The sequence below is a fragment of the Cervus canadensis genome, chromosome 33, assembly GCF_019320065.1.
Source record: "Cervus canadensis isolate Bull #8, Minnesota chromosome 33, ASM1932006v1, whole genome shotgun sequence".
Classification (NCBI taxonomy): Eukaryota; Metazoa; Chordata; class Mammalia; order Artiodactyla; family Cervidae; genus Cervus; species Cervus canadensis.
Genome location: NC_057418.1, coordinates 16342334 through 16364497, shown reverse-complemented (window position 1 = coordinate 16364497; position 22164 = coordinate 16342334). Strand labels below are relative to the sequence as shown.

Here is a 22164-nt window from a genome sequence, read left to right as displayed (position 1 = left end):
CCTAAGCCACTTGTTTATAGAAAAAGTAAATGCTTTTCTAGCTATAATTTTTAATGGATAAAAAAAGAGACGTTTAGTCTCTATATTCAATATTCATTAACAGTTCTGGCCATAAATTTTTCCACTTCTTTTTCTTCCTTTAAAAAGGTTTCCAAATAAAGGTTACCACACCACTGCTGTGGCCTATCCTGTAATGATGATCACCCAACATTTGAGTTTTCAGTGGACATGTAATTTCTCTGCCTTTTCCAGGGAGATAAGAGAGGAGGAAGACTTTGAAACTGCAAGTCCACCTTCAAGCACAAAAACGTTAAGGATGTACATTTTTTTATTTCTAAAAGCCCTAGGCAAAAAAAAAAAAATAAATAAAAGCCCTAGGCAGAAAATGAATAGCTTCAAGGTTAACAGAAAATTAGGGGATACTTAAAAGTTCATTCATAAAATGGAGTGAAAGTGAAAGTCACTCAGTTGTGTCTGACTCTTTGCAACCCCATGGTATGGTCCATGGAATTCTCCAGGCCAGAATACTGGAGTGGGTAGCTGTTCCCTTCTCCAGAGGATCTTCCGAACCCAGGAATCAAACCCAGGTCTCCCATATTACAGGCAGATTCTTTACTGTCTGAGTCCAAAATAAGAGTGAGAGAAGTATAATAAGTAAAACACCTAAAATTTTGAGGGCTCAAGAAAAATGGCATTCTTTAATTCAGGACTTCCCTGTTTTCTTTAAAGCAGGAATAAAATAGTAAAGCATCTCTTAGCTTCTTCTAGAATATTCAGATGTTGAATATCATGTCATTTGGATTTACAAATAGTAAATGCCAAAAGATGTTAAGCTCTTTGCAAGGAACATATTTTAGGAAAAGAGGAGTACTATTGTTTTGATTCTAAATTAATAGCACTTTATTTGTGCCCATAAGAGCACAATAATAATATTTTACCTCAGTAAGCATTCAGGGGATGAGGTGAGGAAGGCATGAGGTAAACCAACAACGTTGCAACAAAAATTTCCATGAGTTTTATAGTAGTGGGAGCAATGATTATTCACTATTATTTATTTTGAGAAATAACCAATCTTGGTATCTTCTTTTGAGGGCCTATCTCAGTTTCTATCTAATCCTTGTCTTTTCGAGCAAGATTATCCCTTGGGAAGATAAAGGGGAAAAGGGAAGAAGATTAGATGTAGGGGATGAAATACTTGGAAATAATAGTGAAAAGGTGAAATAGTGAAATAGTGAAAAGGTGAGACAGAGTTAGATTCAAAGAAATGAAAAGAGAACAAAGCTGGGAAAATACCTGAGAGATGCATAAAGCAGACTAATCTGCCCATTCATGCCTTATTGAACGTACATTTGAGTGTATTATAGAGTATAAAGGACAAGAGGTCCGTTTATCATGTCTTTTTTCTTTTACTGGTAGGCTTAAGAAACCAAAAGGCACGAGTTAAAACTTTCAGCTGAAACTTTGCATTTAGTCAAACAATGGAGTTTACTTGTAGAGAGAGACTGAAGCTCAAGAACAGAGCATGAACCATGTAAGCATTTGTATCTTGTCTGTATCTCCTGCCACAGAGAAGCTTTGTTAAGCTTTAGGTTTAGGATGACATATGGTGAGGCACTCACCAAAAAGCTCATTGAATGTCTTCTTTAGAATACCTGAGATACCCTGCAGCCCACAAAGGCTGTCTGAATTAAAGCAAGATTCTCAGATTGTCGTACTTTATCTCCCAAAGACCATGATCATCTTAAATTTCAAAAGAAAATGAAAGAAAGACCAGAGAATGAAGGATCAAATTACTTTAAATGTATGATTAATTTCCTCACCTTGATCAGGCAATTCCTTAAGAACTCCCCTTCTTATCAGCTCCTCTCTACTTTGTCTTGTAGAAATCTTCCTTTCTAATACTTTTAAAAAGAATAAGCACAAGTAAGAATCTTCATTGCTTAAAATAATTACGAAAAACATTCCAAGTAGAATTGAGTACATTCATTCTGTTCACTTGAGGGCTCAGACCCCAGTTTTTCTAGTTGCCCCGCAAACCATGTGAATGGAATCAACATAATCAGAATGGGCAAATGACCTGAGCCCATGATCTGAAGCCCAGTCACTGAGCTTTCTTCCAAATGATGGTACTTGGCCTAGAATTCAGACACATTATCTTAAATCAACTATGGGGCACCAAAGCTACTTCTCACTTTGAAATATTCCTTTCTTTAGTAATGCATTCTAAAACACAGGCTTTTATGAATGTACAATGAATACAGAGGATATGCATGCTTACATAAAAACAAACTTTCAGTAGACATTCAGGTAACTCATCTGAATCCCAGACAGAAGGACTACTTTGCTAGTGTTTTCTTTCTCACACCGTCTATTACAGAAGTCCGACATTTGTGTAATTCTTTTCCCTGCCATACTCACAAGTTCTAGAGTGTTCTGGAGTAATCCCTGACAAATACCAAGTCTTGGGAGGATGGAGTCAATTCATGCTTTCATAGAATGTAATGGGGCAGGAAACTCAACAGTGATTCTTCTTCAGGAAGAAATCTAAATTCCTGGCGCAACTTCAGAACGGAGCTTAGGAGCTCAGGATGAGACTTCAGCAGTAGTCACCTTATGTCTATAGTGCTAGTTCCTAAACCTCACATGTCATATAACCCCTAGCTGAGGTCCCCACTTTCAGGGGCCAAGAAGGTGTGTCAAGTTAACACAGGGTCTATTTCCTGTTAACACACTCTATTTCCTCCAGATGCCCTGTTCAAGAAAGCACCTTGACACTCGAAAAAGGGCCAGAGAAGGGGTCAAGCCAGGGTTCTTTAGGGGAGAAAGAAAGTTTCATTGGTAGAGAGTGGGTAGCCACAGCAGGACTAGATTCTGATTCTCCCTAAAATTACTACTCCTGGCCTCGTAATCTGTAACTCCTAAAGTCACCCTGGACAACATAATTTCAAGACCCAACCAAAACCCCATTACCCTACGCCATTGGTTCAGTTCAGCCGCTCAGTCGTGTCGGACTGTTTGTGACCCCATGAACTGCAGCAGCCTATGCCATCCTTGGCACATACAGAGCTTGTAATGACACTAAGAACATGCTTTTTGGGGGTGCTCCAGGTGGCCTGAAGCTAGGACACTGGGGAGGGAGTGGGGAGGGAGGGGGGGGTGCCTTGGATCAGAGCTTTGTATTAAGCAATGACATGAACCCCAGAAGAGCTACATTGAGCATCTTTTGAAGAAACTGGAATTTTTTTCTCCTTTCTGATAACTAGGAATTGTGTATCTTGATTGCCAGAAAAGTCCCAGTAAAGCTTGATATATACCACCGATTTCATATGGCAATTCATGGATGAATTCTGTTTCCTCCTTCTTAGGGACCTGACTTCATTTACATTTTATTTATAGCATATGTGCTCTTTGCTCTAAGTTTTGTCAAACTTTTTTGGGGGCGGGGCAGAATCACAGTATAAACAAATGAGGAAATGAATGAGTGAATGAATGAAAAGTGAAAAGAATGATAATGAACATCTCATTGGTTCACATGAAGACACACAAAGAAATCCCCCTCCTTCCTTTAGCTCACTCACCCACCCCCACCCTCCACCATCCCTTCCAGAAACAAGTGAACAACAGCTCACTGGAACGTTGGCAATTTCAACAGAACAAAGTCAACTGGGTGTGGGGGCCAGCAGGAGCTGTTCTGTAGTGGGAGCTCTTGTTTGTAAAAAAGAGTGCTGTTACTTAAATGTAGCTTTAATGGGTTCAAGCTTTTTGTCAAAGAGGAGAGAACCCCCTTCAGCACAGGAAGCCAAATGCCACCCCCCACAATGACGCTGGGGCCCTGCCAAGACAGGCAGCGGGTCAGCAAGACGGACCCTCACCACTGCAGTCTCCTGAGGATGGTACAACTCATTCACACTTGCCTGGGGCTCCAAGGGGTCTGAGACCTCTTGCAGCCAGGGTCTCAGGCCCCCCTTTTTGTGGGTGGGCCCTGATCACACTCTCCCTCCCCCCGGCTGTGTGCACTAAGCTTGAGGCTGCAGGTGCCACTGGACATGTGATGAGGCCACATCCTGGGAAAGTGAGGGTACTGCTGACACAGAACACAGTCATCGTGGCTGTCTGCCCCTGGTTCTCAGGAAACAGAGCTTCTAACTGTGTTTGCTGCTTCGATTAAGTGCCCTAAAACCCAAAATGGTTGTCAGAAGTCCGGGATTCTAGTCCTGGAACTTCCACAGCCAGTTGTGTGACGCTGGGAACTCTTCAGGTTCCAAGGCTCTGATCCATTATCTGTAAACTTAGGGATGCGATTCAATGGCCACTAAAGGACAGCCCATCCAGCCCAAATACTGGGGTGATCCTGGATCATTAATCAAAGCCACTCTGTAATCTCTGTCTGTGCATGCGTGCTTCAGGCGTGGCTGGCTCTTTGCAACCCCATGGACTGTAGTCCTCCAGGCTCCTCTGTCCATGTGATTCTCCCAAGGAGCAGGCGTCTTTTAATTTCATGGCTGTAGTCACCATCTGCAGTGACTTTGGAGCCAGCAAGAATACTGGAGTGGGCTGCCATGTCCTCCTCCAGGGGATCTTCCCGACCCAAGGATTGAACCCAAGTCTCTTGGGTCTCCTGCATTGGCAGGTGGGTTTTTCACCACTAGAGTCACCCGGGAAGCCCAATCTCTGCTTCGGATACCTTTAAAAGCTTTCAAACCTGAACTTAAAAAAAAAATCAACAGGGGGTCCAGAAGGTATCCCCTTGTTGTTTCTGCCTTTCCATTATGGATCCCAGAGGATCCTTTAGTTTTAGAGTTACGTTTTCTGTTGCTTTCATTCTAATTTAATCTCAGCTAAAAATCCGCCCTCTTTCTTCTGTGTAAATACTGGAGTGAGAAGCGGCAGCTTGGCTTCTTGTCAAGAATCAAACTCGACAGCGTTGTTCTTTTGCTCTACCTTGCATAAAGGGGTCCTGATAGGAAAATGCCTTTGGTTATTTGTTTGGTCTTTGGCTGAGGGCATTTTTAACACAGATGCAGATAACTGTGTCCTGGGCCAAGGAGAACAAACTGCAGGCGACTAGGCATGGAAGGTATGCTGTCAGGGCACCAAGTTCCAACCACCGCGCTCCCAGAACAAGTATCTCACTCTTCATCTTTTAAAATATGTGCCTCATGTTTACAGAGTGTCTGTCTGTTTGCAGAACACATTCACAAGACAGTTTTTCATGGGCCCAGAAGTGTTTTGCATTGGAATGAATCTGCGAGGTCATTCTAGTCCAACATGCCACACCAAGCAAGAGTCCTTTCAGGAACATTCCTGGGATGTGCTCACCTGTCTAAAGATATTTGGAGGCAAGAGGGTCCCTTTACAGCAGAGTCCCCTCCAGTTCTCCATCACTCTCACTTTATTCCTCGTAAGAAGGAATTCAAACTTAACATTCAAAAAACTAAGATCATGGCATCCGGTCCCATCACTTCATGGCAGATAGATGGGGGAAAAAATGGAAACAGTGGCAGATTTTATTTTCTTTGGCTCCAAAATCACTGCAGATGGTGACTGCAGCCATGAAATTAAAAGACGCCTGCTCCTAGGGAGAAAGGCTATGACAAACCTAGACAGCATATTAAAAAGCAGAGCCATCACTCTGCTGATGAAGGTCTGTAGAGTCAGAGCTATGGTTTTTCCAGTAGACATGAGCTTGAGCACACTTCAGGAGATAATGAAGGACAGGGAAGCCTGGGGTGCCGCAGTTCATGGGGTTGCAGAGTCGGATGTGACTTAGCAACTGAACAAAGAAGTCAACATTGTACTCCCTCCCTGTAACTGTAGCCCATTAATCAAGGCCACGCTCCCCATCGCTCTAGACCTGAGCAAGTAATCTGTGAATGGAAAACAGTACAGGTGACGCTGGGTGCAGGGAGCAAAGCATGTCATGGAAGCCTCCTAGAATCTGATCCCAAGTATCCACCAGTTGCTCTTCGACTCTGAAGCTCACACTCGTCTGTGCAACAACAGTGTTAATACTGGGGGGTCTCGCTCCCAGCAGCAGCACACCCAGAATCTTGCAGGACACAGATCACTGGATGGAATAGCTGGGCTTTTCCATGAAAAGTATTGTTGCCAGTTGAGTAAATGGCTCACAGTTACTCACTTTTATCCTAATTAAAAAAGCACATGTGATTTTTACACCAAGGCCAAGGAAAACTATGATTTCTTTTTCCCTTTTTTTACATAGCTGATTTATATTATTATATTAGTTTCAGGTGTACAACACAGTGACTCAATATTTTTATAGATAATACTCCATTTAAAGTTATTACAAAATCATGGCTGTATTTCCCTGTGCTGTACAACACATTCTTACTGCTTGGTGCTTTTACATGGGATCGTTTTAATCCTCTACCTCATCTTGGCCCTCCTCCCTTCCCTCTCCCCACTGGTAACCGCTAGTGTGTTCTCTATTTCTGTCATCTGTTTCTGTGTTGTTACATTCACTCATTTTAGTTTTTAGATTCCACATATAAGTGACAATATAGTATTGGTCTTTCTCTGTTTGACATTTTTCACAAAGTAAAATAACCTCTAGGTCCATTTATATTGCTGCAAATGGCAGGATTTTATTCTTTTTATGGCCAAGTAATAGTCCATTGTAAATATATACCATATCTTCCTCATCCATTCATCCGCTAATGGACACTTGGGTGTTTCCATATTTTGGCTATCATAAGTAATGCTACTGTGAACACTGGGGTGCATGTATTTTTTTCAAATTAGTGTTTTCATTTTCTTTAGATATATTCCCAGGAATGGAATTGCTGATGATATGGTAGTTCTACTTTTAGTTTTTTGAGGAACCTCCCTATTCTTTTGCACAGCGGCTGCTCCAATTTACATTCCCATCAACAGAGTGTCAGAGGGTTCCCTTTTCTCCACATCTTGGCCAGTAATTCTTTGTGCAAAACCATGATTTCTGCTTAACTCCTCACCTTGGGTGAATTAAAGTTCTGACGGTTCAATCCTGATTACAACAGCTCATGTTCTAAGTGAAGGAAGCGCTGTGTCCTATTTTCCTGACTTCACACTTAACTCTGGGTTTTCAAGTATTTGAAAAGGACTGATCTTCCAAACACTTCCAGTGGACATCGGTCCATCTCATACTGCATATCTCAGCTCCTTGGCATGGTCTCTATGATGCCCCCCAAGGCAGGATGGCCTTCCCCTCAACCTGATCCTCCGTTAACCACTCCCTCCCCTGGCTCTCTCTGCTCTAGCCCCTGCTGCTTCTCACCTGAGGCCTGGTGGCCTCTGGCCTTACCAGGATGAGATTTTTCAAACCCCACATGGCTCATCTCATCACTTCCTTCAAGTCTTTGCTCAAAGGTCCCCTTTTCTGAAGTCCTTCCCCACACACCTGATGGAGGACAGTTTGTTTCTTTTCTGATCTTAATCCTTAACCAGCAGAATGTGTCCTGACACATTTTGGGACCTACTACTCTATAGAAGTGTAGCCTTCACTGACTCCTGTATTCCCATCAGGACTTTTCAGGTGGTTGCATGCATGTGTGCTAAGTCGCTTCAGCCCTGTCAGACCCCTTGCGACGCTATGCACCGTAGCCCACCAGGCTCCTCTGTCCAGGGGATTCTCCAGGCAAGAATACTGGAGTGTGTTGCCATCTCCTTCTCCAGGAGATCTTCCCAACCCAGGGATCGAACCCGAGTCTCTTATGTCTCCTGCATCGTCAGGTGGGTTCTTTACCACCAGCACCACCTGGTTGTTGCAGGTTGCTGACACTCAGAAAAAAAAAGAAAAGTGTATTTGTTAGAGGAAAAAAAAAAGAGGATTAAAAACTGAGTTAAAAAAGAAAATAGGCTAAGAAGATCTTACTTTCTGTCCTTTCCCCACCTCCAGTCTAGAGAAAGCGCAGGCGAGACCTGTGGCTAAACTCTAAGAACAAGAGTCTTCAGTCTTCTCCCCCCTTGGACTGCTTGGCTGGACCAGCCGAAAGGAAAATCCTCCGCTCCCCGTCCTATGGCTCATCTGAAAAAGTCTCTATGTTCTGAAGAAGGGAGGCCACAGTGTGTAGAGGACAGACACCAGCCAACAAGCAGGGTGTAGCATACGATGGGGCTCATCATAAATTATAAGTGATTTATGGTGTCCTTCTGGGCACCGAGCCCACATTCAGGGAAGGAGGCTGGGGCATATGCCTCCGGCTCCTTTCCGTGGACTCCTGGCCAAGATTTTATATTACTCTGGAAGTATCTGTGAGAATAAATCTTGTAGTCAACAAGCCACTTGTGTTTTCTTTTGGCAAGGAAAGAGAGTCCTAATTCTCGATTCTAACGCCGTTTAATGTCGGAACAAAATAGAAGAGCAAATAGAAGACCATTAAATAAGCGGACCATGTTATCTTCTTGGTCTTGAGTACTGAATGGCCTTACTGTGAAACAGACAGACACAGAGACCTGCTTGTCTTGGGTGGAAAGTGTTCTATAAGAGCCTGGCTCTTTACCTCTCCCCAATAGTCGGTACAGAAAGCAGAATGTCAAGAAATGGTCTCCTTTTTAAAAGACCCTTCACTAAGGCTTAGCTAAATCATTTAAAGAACTACAGCCACCAAAATGCCACCCAACGGGACATTTGCAAAAACCTTCCAAAACATCTCAAGAATGTCAGGCAGAGAAATGAAGCCAACATCTCCATCTCGAAACACTCAGGGGTCTGGCTGTTTTCTTGTTTATCCAGGCCACTCCCCTACTCACAAATCCTACGTACTTCAGAACAAGTCCAACTCCTCGGAACAGCAGCCAAGCTTTATAACCGGCCCCAAAGCACCATTCTTCCCCCTAATTTTTTTTTTTCATCTTACTTTTGCACAAGCCCAAAGTTAAAGTCAACCGTTGCTTCCTGTCATTTCCTAAACACTTCCTGCACCACCTCTGCTCCATTCCTTCATTGGTTTCCTTCTCCTAGAATCAGGCTATTTCCCTCTCCCTCTTCACTGAAATCTTGCTTGAATTTTAAATCCTCTTCAAACAGCGCCCCCTACATGGCGATCTCACTATTCTGGTTGGTAAAATGTATAACTCCAAGTTCCTAGAGCGCTTTTCTTTTTCCATTCAAATATAGTTGATTTACAATGTTGTGTTCGTTTCAGGTGTATAGCAAAGTGATATATATATATATTCTTTCCAAGATTTTTTCATATAGATTATTCAAAGATATTGAATATAGTTCTCTGTGCTATACAGTCGGTCCTTCTTGACCTGTTTCATATATAGTCATGTGTATATGTTAATCCCAAATTCCTAATTTATCCCTCTCCCCGCTCCTTTCCCTCTTGGTAACTGTAAGCTTATTTTCTAAGTAGAGAAGTTTTAAATAACTTATCTGTGCCTCAGTTTTCTCATCTATAAAGTGGGATAACAGCTGCTACTTTCTGGTTCTTCTGGAGGTTAAATAAGAAGTGAAACTGTTAGATTAATATCTAGAATCTAAAAAGCACTGAATAAATGTTAGCTATTATTATTATTGCTATTAGCTACTGTTAGCTACTATTATTTATTAAGTTATAGAACTTACTACATTTTTGACTGTGTACTATGTGTACAAAGTTGCATATTCACATGACTCTAGTCCAAACCCTAAGAGGGCACTTCTGTATGTCATTTCATCTCCACTATGCCAAAAACCATACAACGCACAGAGAACATACTGTGCATTTCTGTTTTGTTTTGTTTTCACAAGGAGGCAGAGGAGGTATATCTATAGCTCTTTTCTACCTTTTCTACTCATCTTAGAAATAGCCCTCCTGATATGCAGCCTTTGAGGAACCACCTTCCCCCCTCTGAGTCCATGTTACCTGCGTGAAGCCAATCCCATCTCTGGGGTCCAAGACTCCCGAGCCCAGTATCTTACAGGCACTGGTGACTGGTGCAGAGAGCGGCTGTGTCCGAACTGCACCAGTGAGATTCAGGCCCAAGACCTTTGGTGCAACAGGAGGAAAGAAAGGTGTTTTTTTTCTTCTGGATCTGTAGAACTAGCTGAACAGGAGCCTAAGGCTGCTAGTAGTCAGTCACTTTGCCTCCAAAAAAGGAGAGCCTAACTTAAAAAAAAAGAAAGAAAGCCAATACAGAGGAATACAGACTCAAAAGGAGGAGACAGATTCCGAATCTTAGTTTCTAAGGAGCTGGATCCAACTCCATGCCTGAAGGTTGCCCCTGGGCTTCTTGGTTAAGTGAACCAATAAATTCCCTATTTGCTAAAGCCTGTTACATTCATCAGCAGTGAAAAGTTCTGACTAATCAAGGTGTTAAATGGATGTTTTTTAACGCTAAATTTTCTTCCAGCAGAACCTAGGAAGTCTCTAGTTTTCAAGGCAGAAATATGAAAGAAGAACTATACAGACCCTCTTTTCCCCCTTCAAGGCCTTAAGAAAGAGGAAGGTGTCTATGCTCCCTTCTTCCTCTTGGGAAATCAGTGTCACAACTTCCTCCAAAAACGTGACAGCAATCATCTGCTTATTTGGTGCTTAGATAGCATTTTTGTATTTATTTTCTCATCAGTCCTCCCAGTATTCCTGAAAGACAGGCTAATCAATTATTATTCTTATTTCTCTCAAATAGATAAGGACACTAGACTTAAAAGAAGGCAAACATGTTTTCCAGTCACAGATTTAGAATCTGGTTGAACCCTAATGCATCTGACCAAAGCCTACCACTTGCATTCTCCCTCCTGAATTGATAATTACAAAGATTTCAAATTTCTCAAGAGCTACAATGCTTTTTAATTCCCCTTTAAGACATGAGACAGAAGAAAACCATTTTTTTCTGAACAGTTAAATGAACAGTTATCATAGCTTTGTTTCAAGGCATTAAATTAAATTAAATTTTATAAAAATACTAGGTAATATTCTGTACAGGTAATATTCATATTCAGAAATTTTAAAATATAGTACACATTTGAAAGTCTTGCTCTTATTGGTCATTTGTATATTCATTGTTTATGCACATATAAACATATGTAAATATATATTCTATTTTTAAAAGTTGAAGTATAGTTAATTTATAATGCTATAGTAGTTTCAGGTGTACAACACTGATATTCAATATTTCCATAGATAATATTCTACTTAAAGTTACTAAAAACAATGACTGTATTTCCCTATGCTGTACAACATATCTTGTTGCCGATCTAATTTAATACATAGTTTGAAAAAAAAAAAATACATAGTTTGTGTCTTTTAATCCCATACCTCTTCATTCTCCCCACTAGTATCCACTAGTTTGTTCCCTATATCTATAAGTTTGCTTCTATTTTTTAAAATACATTCATTTGCTTTATCTTATAAATTATGCATATGTGGTAACAGAGATTGTCTCAGAAGGAAACCTTTTTAAAGTTAATTTTCAATGGGCAATTTTTAAATAGTAGTGCACTCTCAACAGTTAGAACTGGACATGGAACAACAGACTGGTTCCAAATAGGAAAAGGAGTACATCAAGCCTGTATATTGTCACACTGCTTATTTAACTTATATGCAGAGTACATCATGAGAAACGCTGGGCTGGAAGAAGCACAAGCTGGAATCAAGATTGCTGGGAGAAATATCAATAACCTCAGATATGCAGATGATACCACCATTATGGGAGAAAGTGAAGAGGAACTAAAAAGCCTCTTGATGCAAGTGAAGGAGGAGAGTGAAAAAGTTGGCTTAAAGCTCAACAATCAGAAAACTAAGATCATGGCATCTGGTCCCATCACCTCATGGGAAATAGATGGGGAGACAGGGGAAACAGTGTCAGACTATTTTTTTGGGCTCCAAAATCACTGCAGATGGTGAATGCAGCAATGAAATTAAAAGACGCTTACTCCTTGGAAGGAAAATTATGACCAACCTAGATAGCATATTAAAAAGCAGAGACATTACTTTGCCAACAAAGGTCCGTCTGGTCAAGGCTATGGTTTTTCCAGTGGTCATGTATGGATGTGAGAGTTGGACTGTGAAGAAAGCTGAGCGCTGAAGAATTGATGCTTTTGAACTGTGGTGTTGGAGAAGACTCTTGAGAGTCCCTTGGACTGCAAGGAGATCCAACCAGTCCATCCTGAAGGAGATAAGTCCTGGGTGTCCATTGGAAGGACTGATGCTGAAGCTGAAATGCCAGTACTTTGGCCACCTGATGTGAAGAGTTGACTCATTGGAAAACACCCTGATGCTGGGAGGGATTGGGGGCAGGACAGAAGGGGACGACAGAGGTTGAGATGGCTGGACGGCATCACCAACTCGATGGGCATGAGTTTGCGTAAACTCCTGGAGTTGGTGATGGACAGGGAGGCCTGGTGTGCTGCGATTCATGGGGTCGCAAAGAGTCGGACACGACTGAGCAACTGAACTGAATTGAACTGAACACTCTCATAGTTCAAATTATAAAAGGATCAAGTAGAAAAAAAAAAATCTCACTTTCTCTCTGGCTCTCACCTTGACCCCACCTATTCAAACTGAACCTCACCTTTACTCCACAAGCAAATAACCACTTTTATTAGTGTTCTTGTATCCTCCCAGACTTTCTTAGGCAAATTCATTCATTTTTAATTTTTCCCCTTTATACACAAAAGATAGGATGTTTAAAAACTGTTCAGCATCATTCTTTTTCACTGAACAGTTATTAATGCTTCTAAAATTTCAGGTGACAGAGCTGAGACGGAAGAGGTGATGGCTTCTGCCTTGTGCAAACAGCAGTAGCAGCTGAAATCACTGCTGTTTCCAAAGGGGTTGAGCTGGAAACAGTCATGGCAAATCCATCCAAAGGGACTCATGGGGTTTATTCCCAAGGGATAAAGGTTGGGGACGAGAACAATGAGCAAGTCCTCGATCCCAGATGGGCCAGGAAGTACCAGTGATCTCAGGAGAGTAATCAGAGGCCAGGATTTGTGAGCTACGTGAAACTCTGCTTGTCATTCCCCCTTCCAGGCTGATTCTCGTAAAGTCATGAGAGGCAAAACTGCACTAGACAGGTGCCCTGGGGGTTCACCCCGTTTGATGGAAAGTCTGTGTGTTTCCATTTCCTGTTTCTTCACATTCAAAGAGAGTAAACTCCAAACAATGTGAGACCAGAAAAGGCACAGATGTGTGAAAGAACGGTAATGATAATCATCCTTAGATTAATTAAATTCTAACCTTCCAATAGCAGACTAGAGAAGTGATCAAAAATGAATCTCAGCTCTGAATGGTGAAGAGAGATTTTAAGCTAAAAGATCATAAACAACACCCGTGAAAGAAGAGACAGAGTCTGAACTTCTGACTCTCACACACTTCCCCATGATCTGCTTTAGGACAGTCTCATCCATTTCAGGGATTTAACACAGATTGAAATGGCACAATGTCTCATTTTAACGCTGATCAGGTAGCCAATGACAAGCCAAGAGCGGATAAGAAAGAGACCTCAGTAACACTAAATTATAGGAAATCAGAGGGCTTCCCAGGCGGCGCAGCAGTAAAGAATCTGCCCGCCAATGTAGGAGACGCCAGAGACATGGATTCAATCCCTGGGTCAAAAGGATACCCTGAAGTAGGAAATGGCAACCCACTCCAGTATTCTTGCTTGAAGAATCCCTTGGACAGAGGAGCCTGGTGGGCTACAGTCTATGGGGTCGCAAAGAGTCAGATATGACTGAGCAACTCAGCAACACATCTAATCAGATCAGCTTTCTTAAGATTACTAAGAAGTAAGTGCTCCTGAGCATTTGAAACATTCCCCTCTTCTACCAACTATCTTGACTACACAACAGAATGAACAGTATCTATACAGAACAGTATTTCCCTGGAAAAACTGGTCCATGCCTAGACTAAACCACGATGCCTGCCTGACACTTCAGAGAGACAACCAAGAGTATCTTCACTAAAACTTTTATTTTTCAAGGTAAAACACTAAAAAACTTTAGGGAAAAAGTACCTTTTGATGAAGGTAAAAGAGGAAAGTGAAAAAGCTAGCTTGAAACTCAACATTCAAAAAACTAAGATCATGGCATCCGGTCCCTTAACTTCACAGCAAACAGAAGGAGAAAAAGTAGAAACAATGGCAGATTTTCTATTCCTGGGCTCCAAAATCACTGCAGACAGTGACAACAGCCATGGAATTCAAAGATGCTTGCTCCTTGGAAGGAAACCTATGATAAAACCTAGACAACGTTTTAAAAAGTAGAGACATCACTTTGACAACAAAGGTCCATATGGTCAAAGCTATGGTTTTTCCAACAGTCATGTATGGATATGAGGGTTGGACCATAAAGGAGGCTGAGCACCAAAGAACTGATGTTTTTGAACTGTGGTGCTGGAGAAACTCTTGAGAGTCCCTTGGACTGCAAGGAGGTCCAACCAGTCAGTCCTAAAGGACACCAACCCTGAATAGTCATTGGAAGAACGTTGCTGAACCTGAAGCTCCAATACTTTGGCCACCTGATGCAAAAGAGCTGACTCATTGGATGGAAAAGACCCTGATGCTGGGAAAGACTGAAGGCAAAAGGAGAAGGTGCCAGTAGAGGATGGAATGGTTAGATAGCATCATCGACTCAACGGACATGAATCTGAGCAAACTGTGGGAGACAGTGGAAGAGAGAGGTGCCAGGCGTGCTGCAGTCCATGGGGTGCAAAGAAGTTGGACACAATTAGCAACTGAACAACAACCACCTTTGCATTGTGACTGGAACTATAATGTTCAAAGTCTGATAGCAATGCATACTTTCCACTTTGATATAATGCTCCCTTTTAGTATTCTCTCCATTCTGTTTCTAAATTTCTGATTATGGAGGTGATAAAGTTAGCTTAAGCAAGCTAGAAAATAGAAAATGAAAGTATATATTCTAGCCTTTTAAAAAATACATCTCGAGTTCAAATCCAGACCTGGCAACTTGCAGGTAATCAGAGGCAAACTCCTCAACTTCTTCATGCCTTAGTTTCTGCAGATGAAAACAGACGTCATGCAGCCTGACTTGGATGTGGACATTAGAATGGCTAAAATGTCTTATAAAGTGTTTGACACAAAGTAGGGATCCCATAAGTATTAGATATTTTCCTCCTCTGCTTTTCATCTTCTCTTTCTATTGCCTTTGACAATACTCTACTGATAGTTTTACCTGATAGGCTTATTCATACAGGCACAGGCTTATTGATCTAGAAAGCAGCACAGTATAAGAGTCAAGAATGAAGACTCGAGGTTCCTGAGGTTCAAATACAGGATATTCTACTCACAAGCAAAGGAACCTAGAGCAAGTTATTTAACTTTTCTGTGCTTCAGCTTATCCATTACTGAAATGAGGATTATAATAGTGACCGACCCACAGAGTAACTGGGAAGACATCAAGTATTTAATACAGCATCTGGTTAAAAACTCAACAAGGGTGAGTTTTATTAATATCCATGTTTCTGGTTCCTCCTTTACGTTTAATCACAAATAAAACTTCAAATGAGTGACAGAAATAAAGGTTAATTTATTTGTATTAAAAAAACACTTTATATGCTACACATGTGGTAATTTATTCAAAGGGAGCTTTTATTTTTTTTACTGTGCCTTATGTAATCTTAGTTCCCTGACTGGGGATTGAACCCGTGCCCTCAGTGGTGAAATTGCAGACTGAACCACTGGACCACCAGGGAATTCCCTGAGGGAACATTTATTGCACCTCATAAGGTAGTAACTAAAGTTAACATTTTAGCATTGAATTGAAGAACAACAAGGAAACTCTATGTAAGGCCAGCAATGTGCTAACATCAGATTTAAATAGGTGATTACGTTTTAGTTAGTGTTGTTGAAGTTTTACATTTGATTCGCTTAAGGTTTTTTAAGACAGATTACAGGGGTTGAGGAAATGGGGAACTGCTGTTTAATGGGCAGAGTTTAACTTCTGCAAGATGAAAAGGTTCTGGAGGTCTGTTGCACAACAATGTAAACATACTTGACCCTAGTGAACTTCACTTAAAAATGGTAAAGGTGGTAAATTTTATGTGCCTTCTACCACAATTTTTAAAATACATTGTAAGATACTTTTGAACTACATTAAGGATGAGAGCCCTATCTAAGATGAAGATGAGATCAGAAGGAATTTTCAAAGAATTTTAACTACACTGATGTATTATGTGTTCACTCTTTTCCAGAAACCAGTTTTCCCTCCAATCACGCTGTTTATTCTCATCTATTTCTCACATTTTGGGCTTCCCAGGTGGTGCAGTGATAAAGAATCCACCTGCCAATGCAGGAGACGCAAGAGATGTGGGTTCAGTCCCTGAGCTGGAAAGATCCCCTGGAGGAGGAAATGACAACCCACTCCAGTATTCTTGCCTGGAAATTGTCATGGACAGAGCAGCCTGGTGGGCTACTGTCCATGGGGTCACAAAGAGTCAGACACAACTGAGAGACTTGAGCACGCATTTCTCACATAGTCTCTCATGCCGTATCTTATAATAGGTACTAGGTAAACATACTTTCAAATAAAGAAAAATTTAAAAATATATATTTCAAAAACGAAAGGGTCCGAATTTGAGAAAGCAACTGAGGAAAACTCAGGACAAAAAAAAAAAGTTATAAACCACGACGCGCAAAATCCTTTCACCTAACAGAGAAATACAAATTAAGCTCTAAATTATATTCCAAGTGGGAAACAAATCAGGAAAACATGCCAAAAACCAGTCACTTTCCAGGACTTAGCCCTTAGTGATAAAGACCGGATTCATATCACAGGATGAAAAAAACCAAAACAAAACCACAAAGGGAAATAATATGCAAAGGAAATAAAATAATGGACTTTCCTGACATGAGTTCTCTGACCCAGGCCAGAAGGAGCTCTGTAGTACCTTTAAAAGTGTTTAAAAGTGGCCCCACTCCCAAGGAAAATGAAATTAGGAAATTATCCACCCAAGTAAGGCATATAAACAATCAGATCCTCTTTTAAAACAATACGAAGTCACTAGGTCTCCATCCCTGTGGAAGCTGTTTTTTTATTAAAAATATCAATGGGAACACTGCTCCTTTCCTCCACATTCCCCTCGGGAAGTAAATATGACAAAGAAAAAAAGAAGAGTTAGCAATTCTATATTTCATGCTAGTGGGTGTGATTTTTTTAAAAATGTCATTTATAATCAGCAAAATCTGATTATTAGATATCATAGACAGCATCCATGGCATGTTTGAGGATGTTTTCATAGGATGCTCAGCAAAAATGCCTTGCGTGAGTTCACTTGCCTCAGAAAAACCTAAATTCCCCCTGGAAAAGGCGAGAGGCCTCAGATCCTAGTCAGGGTACCATATGACTGAAGCCATTTAGCACATACAGCACACATCCTGGGACAGGGTAAGGCCCACCAAGAGCCTTTCATTTACTCATTCATTTGACAAACTCTAACTGAATGCTTAACATAAACCAGGCACTATTCTAGTTGCTTGGGATTTTATCAGGAAAAAAACAAAAATGAAAATCCCCATCCTCATGGAATTTATAATCTAGCAGGAAGTGGGACCAGATAATAAACAATAGAAATAATATTAACTGTTAGAAGGTAAGACATGCTATGGAAAACAAAGTAAGGCATATGTACACGACTTTGTATAAAATAGACCACTAATGAGGACCTACTGAATAGCATGGGGAACTCTACTTAATGCTAAGTGGTGACCTAAATGGGGAAAAAATCCAAAAGAGAGGATATATGTATACGTACGGCTGATTTACTTTGCAGAAAATAACACAACATTGTAAAGCAACCATACCCCAATAAATCTTTTTTTAAGGCAGAAAAAGAGGAACCTAGAGTGCCAGGGGATCAATTTTGTATCCACCAGGATGGTTAACAATAAGACAAATAGACAAGGACAAATACTGCCCAGAATATGGATAAACTGGAACCCTCATATACAGCTGCTATGAATGTAAAATGATGCAGCTGCTTCAGAAAACAATCTTGGCAGTTCCTTAAAATGTTAAACGTTGAATTTTCATACGACTCAGCTATTCCATTTCTACTTATATAATCAAGAGAAGTGAAAACATGCATCCACAGAAACTTATGCACAAATGTTCCCAGCAGCATGTTTCATAATAGCCAATAGTAGAAACAACTCAAATGTTTGTCAACTGCTGGGTAAAGTGTGGTTTATTCAAACAATGAAACATTATTTGATAATAAAAAGAAACTAAGTCTTGACACATGTCACAACATAGAGCTGGGGGTTGGGAAGAAAATGGGGAATGACTCCTAATGGAATGGGATTTTTTTCAGGATGCTGAAACTGTTGAATGTTGACTGCGATGATGGCTGCATAGCTTGTGACTATTACTTAAAAGCACTGAATCACACACATTAAACGGGTGAATGGCATGGTAAATAAGTTACATCTTAACAAAGCTGTTAAAAAAAGATTGCTAGCGGGTAAAAGAGATTCAACATAGGATGAACTAGGTAGGACTCACTGAGAAGTTAGAATATGAACATGGATTTCAATGAAGGAGATGAGATTGTTGCTGTTGTTCGGTCACTAAGTTGTGTCTGACTCTTTGTGACCTCATGAACTGCAGGCTTCCTGTCCTTCACCATCTCCCAGAGTTTGCTCAAACTCACGTCCATTGAGTCGGTGATGCCATCCAGTCATCTCATCCTCTGTCGCCCCCTTTTCCTCCTGCCTTCAATCTTTCCCAGTATCAGGGTCTTTTCCAATGAGTCAGTTCTTTGCATCAGGTCACCCAAGTTGGAGTTTCAGCTTCACCATCAGTCCTCCCAATGAATATTCAGGGTTGATTTCCTTTAGAATTGACTGGTTTGATGAGGTTGCTGGTTAACCATAAAGAAATCTGGAGGAAGAGCCTCCCTCTGTTTTCCATTCAAAGCACCAGAGGTCCTATCAAAACGCACCCAAGATAAAAGAGATAACCTTAATGGTCCTATAACAATTAAAGAAATAAAATTTGCAGTTTAAAACCTTCTTTAAAAAGAAGTCTTCAAGTCCAGATGGTTTCACTGGTGAATTCTATCAAACATTTAAGGAAGAAATAATGCCAAGTCTGCATAATCTTTTTCAGGAATAGAAGGGCAAAGGGTAAGAAGGGGTTCCTAACTCACTCTATAGGATCAGCATCACACTGATGCCAAAGAAAGCAAAGACAGTACAAGATAAGAAACTACAGACCAATATCATGAATCTTCAACAAAATGTTATTAAATAAAGCCCAGCAGCATACAAAAGAATAATAAATTACAACTCAGTGGGGTATGTCCTAGGAATGCATAGCTGATCAATATTAAAAAAAAAACTATCAATGTAATCAAGCATTGTAATAGTCTAAAGAAGAAAAACTATTAATACATAATCATATATATTGAGGCAGAAAAAATATTTGAGAAATTCAACATCTATTCATAATATCTTAGGAATTCAGGCATTATATGGAACTTCACCCTGATAAAGTGTATCTACAAAAAAACCATCAGCTAACATCATACTTAATAAATGCCTCCTTGTAAGAATGGGAACAAGGCAAGACTCTCCCCTTCCCCCACTCCTACTTACTGTCATACTGGAAGCCCTACCTAGTGCAAAAGGGCAAAAAATGACATGAAAGGCATAAAAATTGAAAAGGAAGAAATAAAACCATCTCTACCTACAGATGATATATTAATAATTATCTAGATAGAAAATCATTAAAAATTTTACTAGTCTTAGTAAGTTAGGCAAGGTAGGATGATACAACTGTATTTCTAGAAAGTAGCAGTGAACAACTGCAGACATTAAAAAAAAATGTCATTTACAATAGTTTTTTTTAAAAAGAAAGAATAGGAAAGAAATAGGAATAAACCTAATACTGTTTTCTAAAAATTTCTAAACACAAATGAAAGAAACAGATGAACTCATTAAATGGAGAGACGTATCAGTTTACACATTAGCGGATTCAACGTAGAAAAGATACCAGTTCCACCCAAACTGCACTATAGATTTAATGTAATTCCAATAAAAATCTCAGTAGGAAATTTTGAGAATATAAAGAAGCTGATTGTAAACTGTATAGGAAGCACAAAGAAACTAGATTAGTAAAACAATTTTGAAAATGAAGAATAAAGTTGGAGAAACCACAGAGCCTGATTTTCAGGCTTATAAAGCCACAGTAATCAAGATAACAAGGTACTGGTGAAGGAACAGACATACAGATGAAGAGCACAGAAGAGTGAATCCGATAACAGATCCACACAAATATAGATCTTAATTTTTGATAAAGACTATGTGGTCCATTAATTTTTGACAAAGCTGTAAGGCAGTTCAATGGAGAAAGAACAGCTTTTTCAACAAATGCTCTTGAAAGTTCTTTGTGTTTTTGTTTTGCATATGAATGTTCACAGCAGGTTTATTTGTAATGAAAGTTCTTATACATGATACCAACAGCATGATCCTAAAAGAAAGAGATGATAAACTGTACTTCATCAACAAAAAGACTTGCTCTATAAATGACACTATTAAAGGATGGAAAGACAAGCTACAGTCTGGCAGAAAATAACTTTAATAACCCATCCGACAAACGCATTGTACATATCTAGACCATATAAAGTACTCTCAAAACTCAACATTAAGGAAACAAACAACTCAATAAAAAATTGGTCAGAGGACTTGAACACACCTTTACCAAAGAAGAGTATATGGAAGAAAAACATGCTTATTGGTCTTTAATGATGCAAAAGCAATTTAATGGGGACAGGATGGTCTTTTCAAAAGATGCTATTGAGAAAATTGAACACTTAAATGCAAAAAATGAATCTTGACCTAAACCTTATACCTTACATAAAAAATAACATAAAAATGATCATAGATCTAAATGTAAAAGACTAAAATATAAAACTTTTATAAGAAATTATAGGAAAAAATTTTTGTGGTTTGGGGTTAGGCAGAGACCAGCTGGGAGAAAATAAGTGCAAATCACATACCTGATCAAGAATCTGTACCCAGAATATATAAAGAACTCTCAAAATGTAACAGGAAGAAAGCAAACAATCAGAAAACAGGCAAAATACTTAAAACAGAAACTTTACCAAAGAGGATATATAGATGGCAGATAAGTATATGAAAAGAAATTGAACATAATTAGCCATTAGAGGAATACATCGCTGATTCAACGGATATGAATTTGAGCAAACTGCAGGAGCTAGTGGAGGACAGAGAAGACTGGCATGCTGTAGTCCATTGGGTCTCAAAGAGTCAGACACAAAATAAATGGCTGAACAACAAGGGAAATGCATATTCAAACCATGATAAAATTCTACCACATACCTTCTAGAATGGCTAAAACAAAAAAATAATGACAGCATATCTATGTTCAGAGTAGCAACAGCCAAGAGGTGCAAGCAACCCAAATACCCACTGATGACAGCATGAACAAAATGTGGTATGTGTATGCAATGAAATACGAAGCTGTTTTTAAAAGGAGGGAAATGCTGTCACATGCTTCAACATGAACGAACTTTCAGAACATTATGATAAATGAAATAAAACAGCTATAAAAAGAAACTACTGTATGGTTCCACTTATATGAAGTATCCAATATAGTCAAATAATAGAAAGAGAAACTAGAATGGTGATCACCAGGCCCTGGGGAGAGGGGGTAAAGGGGAATTGTTTAATAGATACAGAATTTCAGTTCCTTAAAAATGAAAAAGCTCTGGAGATTTGCTTTATTATTATTATTTTGGCCACACTGCATGGCATGAGGGAATCTTAGTTCCCCAACCAGGGATCAAACCTGTGCCCCTGCAGTGGAAGCATGGATTCTTAACCACTGGACCGCTAGGGAAGTCCCTGGAGATTTGCTTTACAATAATGTAAATGTGTTTTACTACTGAACTGTACATTTAAAAAAATGATCAAGATTATAAATTTTATGATATGTTTTCACCACAATAAAAAAAATTACAATGATAACCCAAAGTGCTGACAAGGATATGGAGCAACTGGAACTTTCTGACACCTCTGGTAGGAATGTACAACCCTGGGAAATAGTTTGGCGGTTGCTTATAAAGTTAAAAACGCATTTAACATAGGACCCAACATCTACTCCTACATATTTTCCCTAGAGAAAGAAAAACTTTTGTTCACACAAAAACCTTTACAGAATGTTAATAGCAGTTCTACTCATAATCACCCCAAACT

General features: G+C 39.9%; 1 protein-coding gene across 5 annotated transcripts in view; it reads right to left on the bottom strand.

The window, feature by feature from the left end:
- Nucleotides 1-22164, bottom strand: part of PHACTR2 (phosphatase and actin regulator 2) — a 291012-nt gene that overhangs the window by 63418 nt on the left and 205430 nt on the right. For all 5 annotated transcript variants that reach the window (XM_043456807.1, XM_043456804.1, XM_043456806.1 and 2 more), the window contains exon 3: nt 1821-1901. In XM_043456807.1, coding sequence (XP_043312742.1) covers nt 1821-1901 — 81 coding nt within the window. The remainder of the gene's footprint in view (nt 1-1820; nt 1902-22164) is intronic.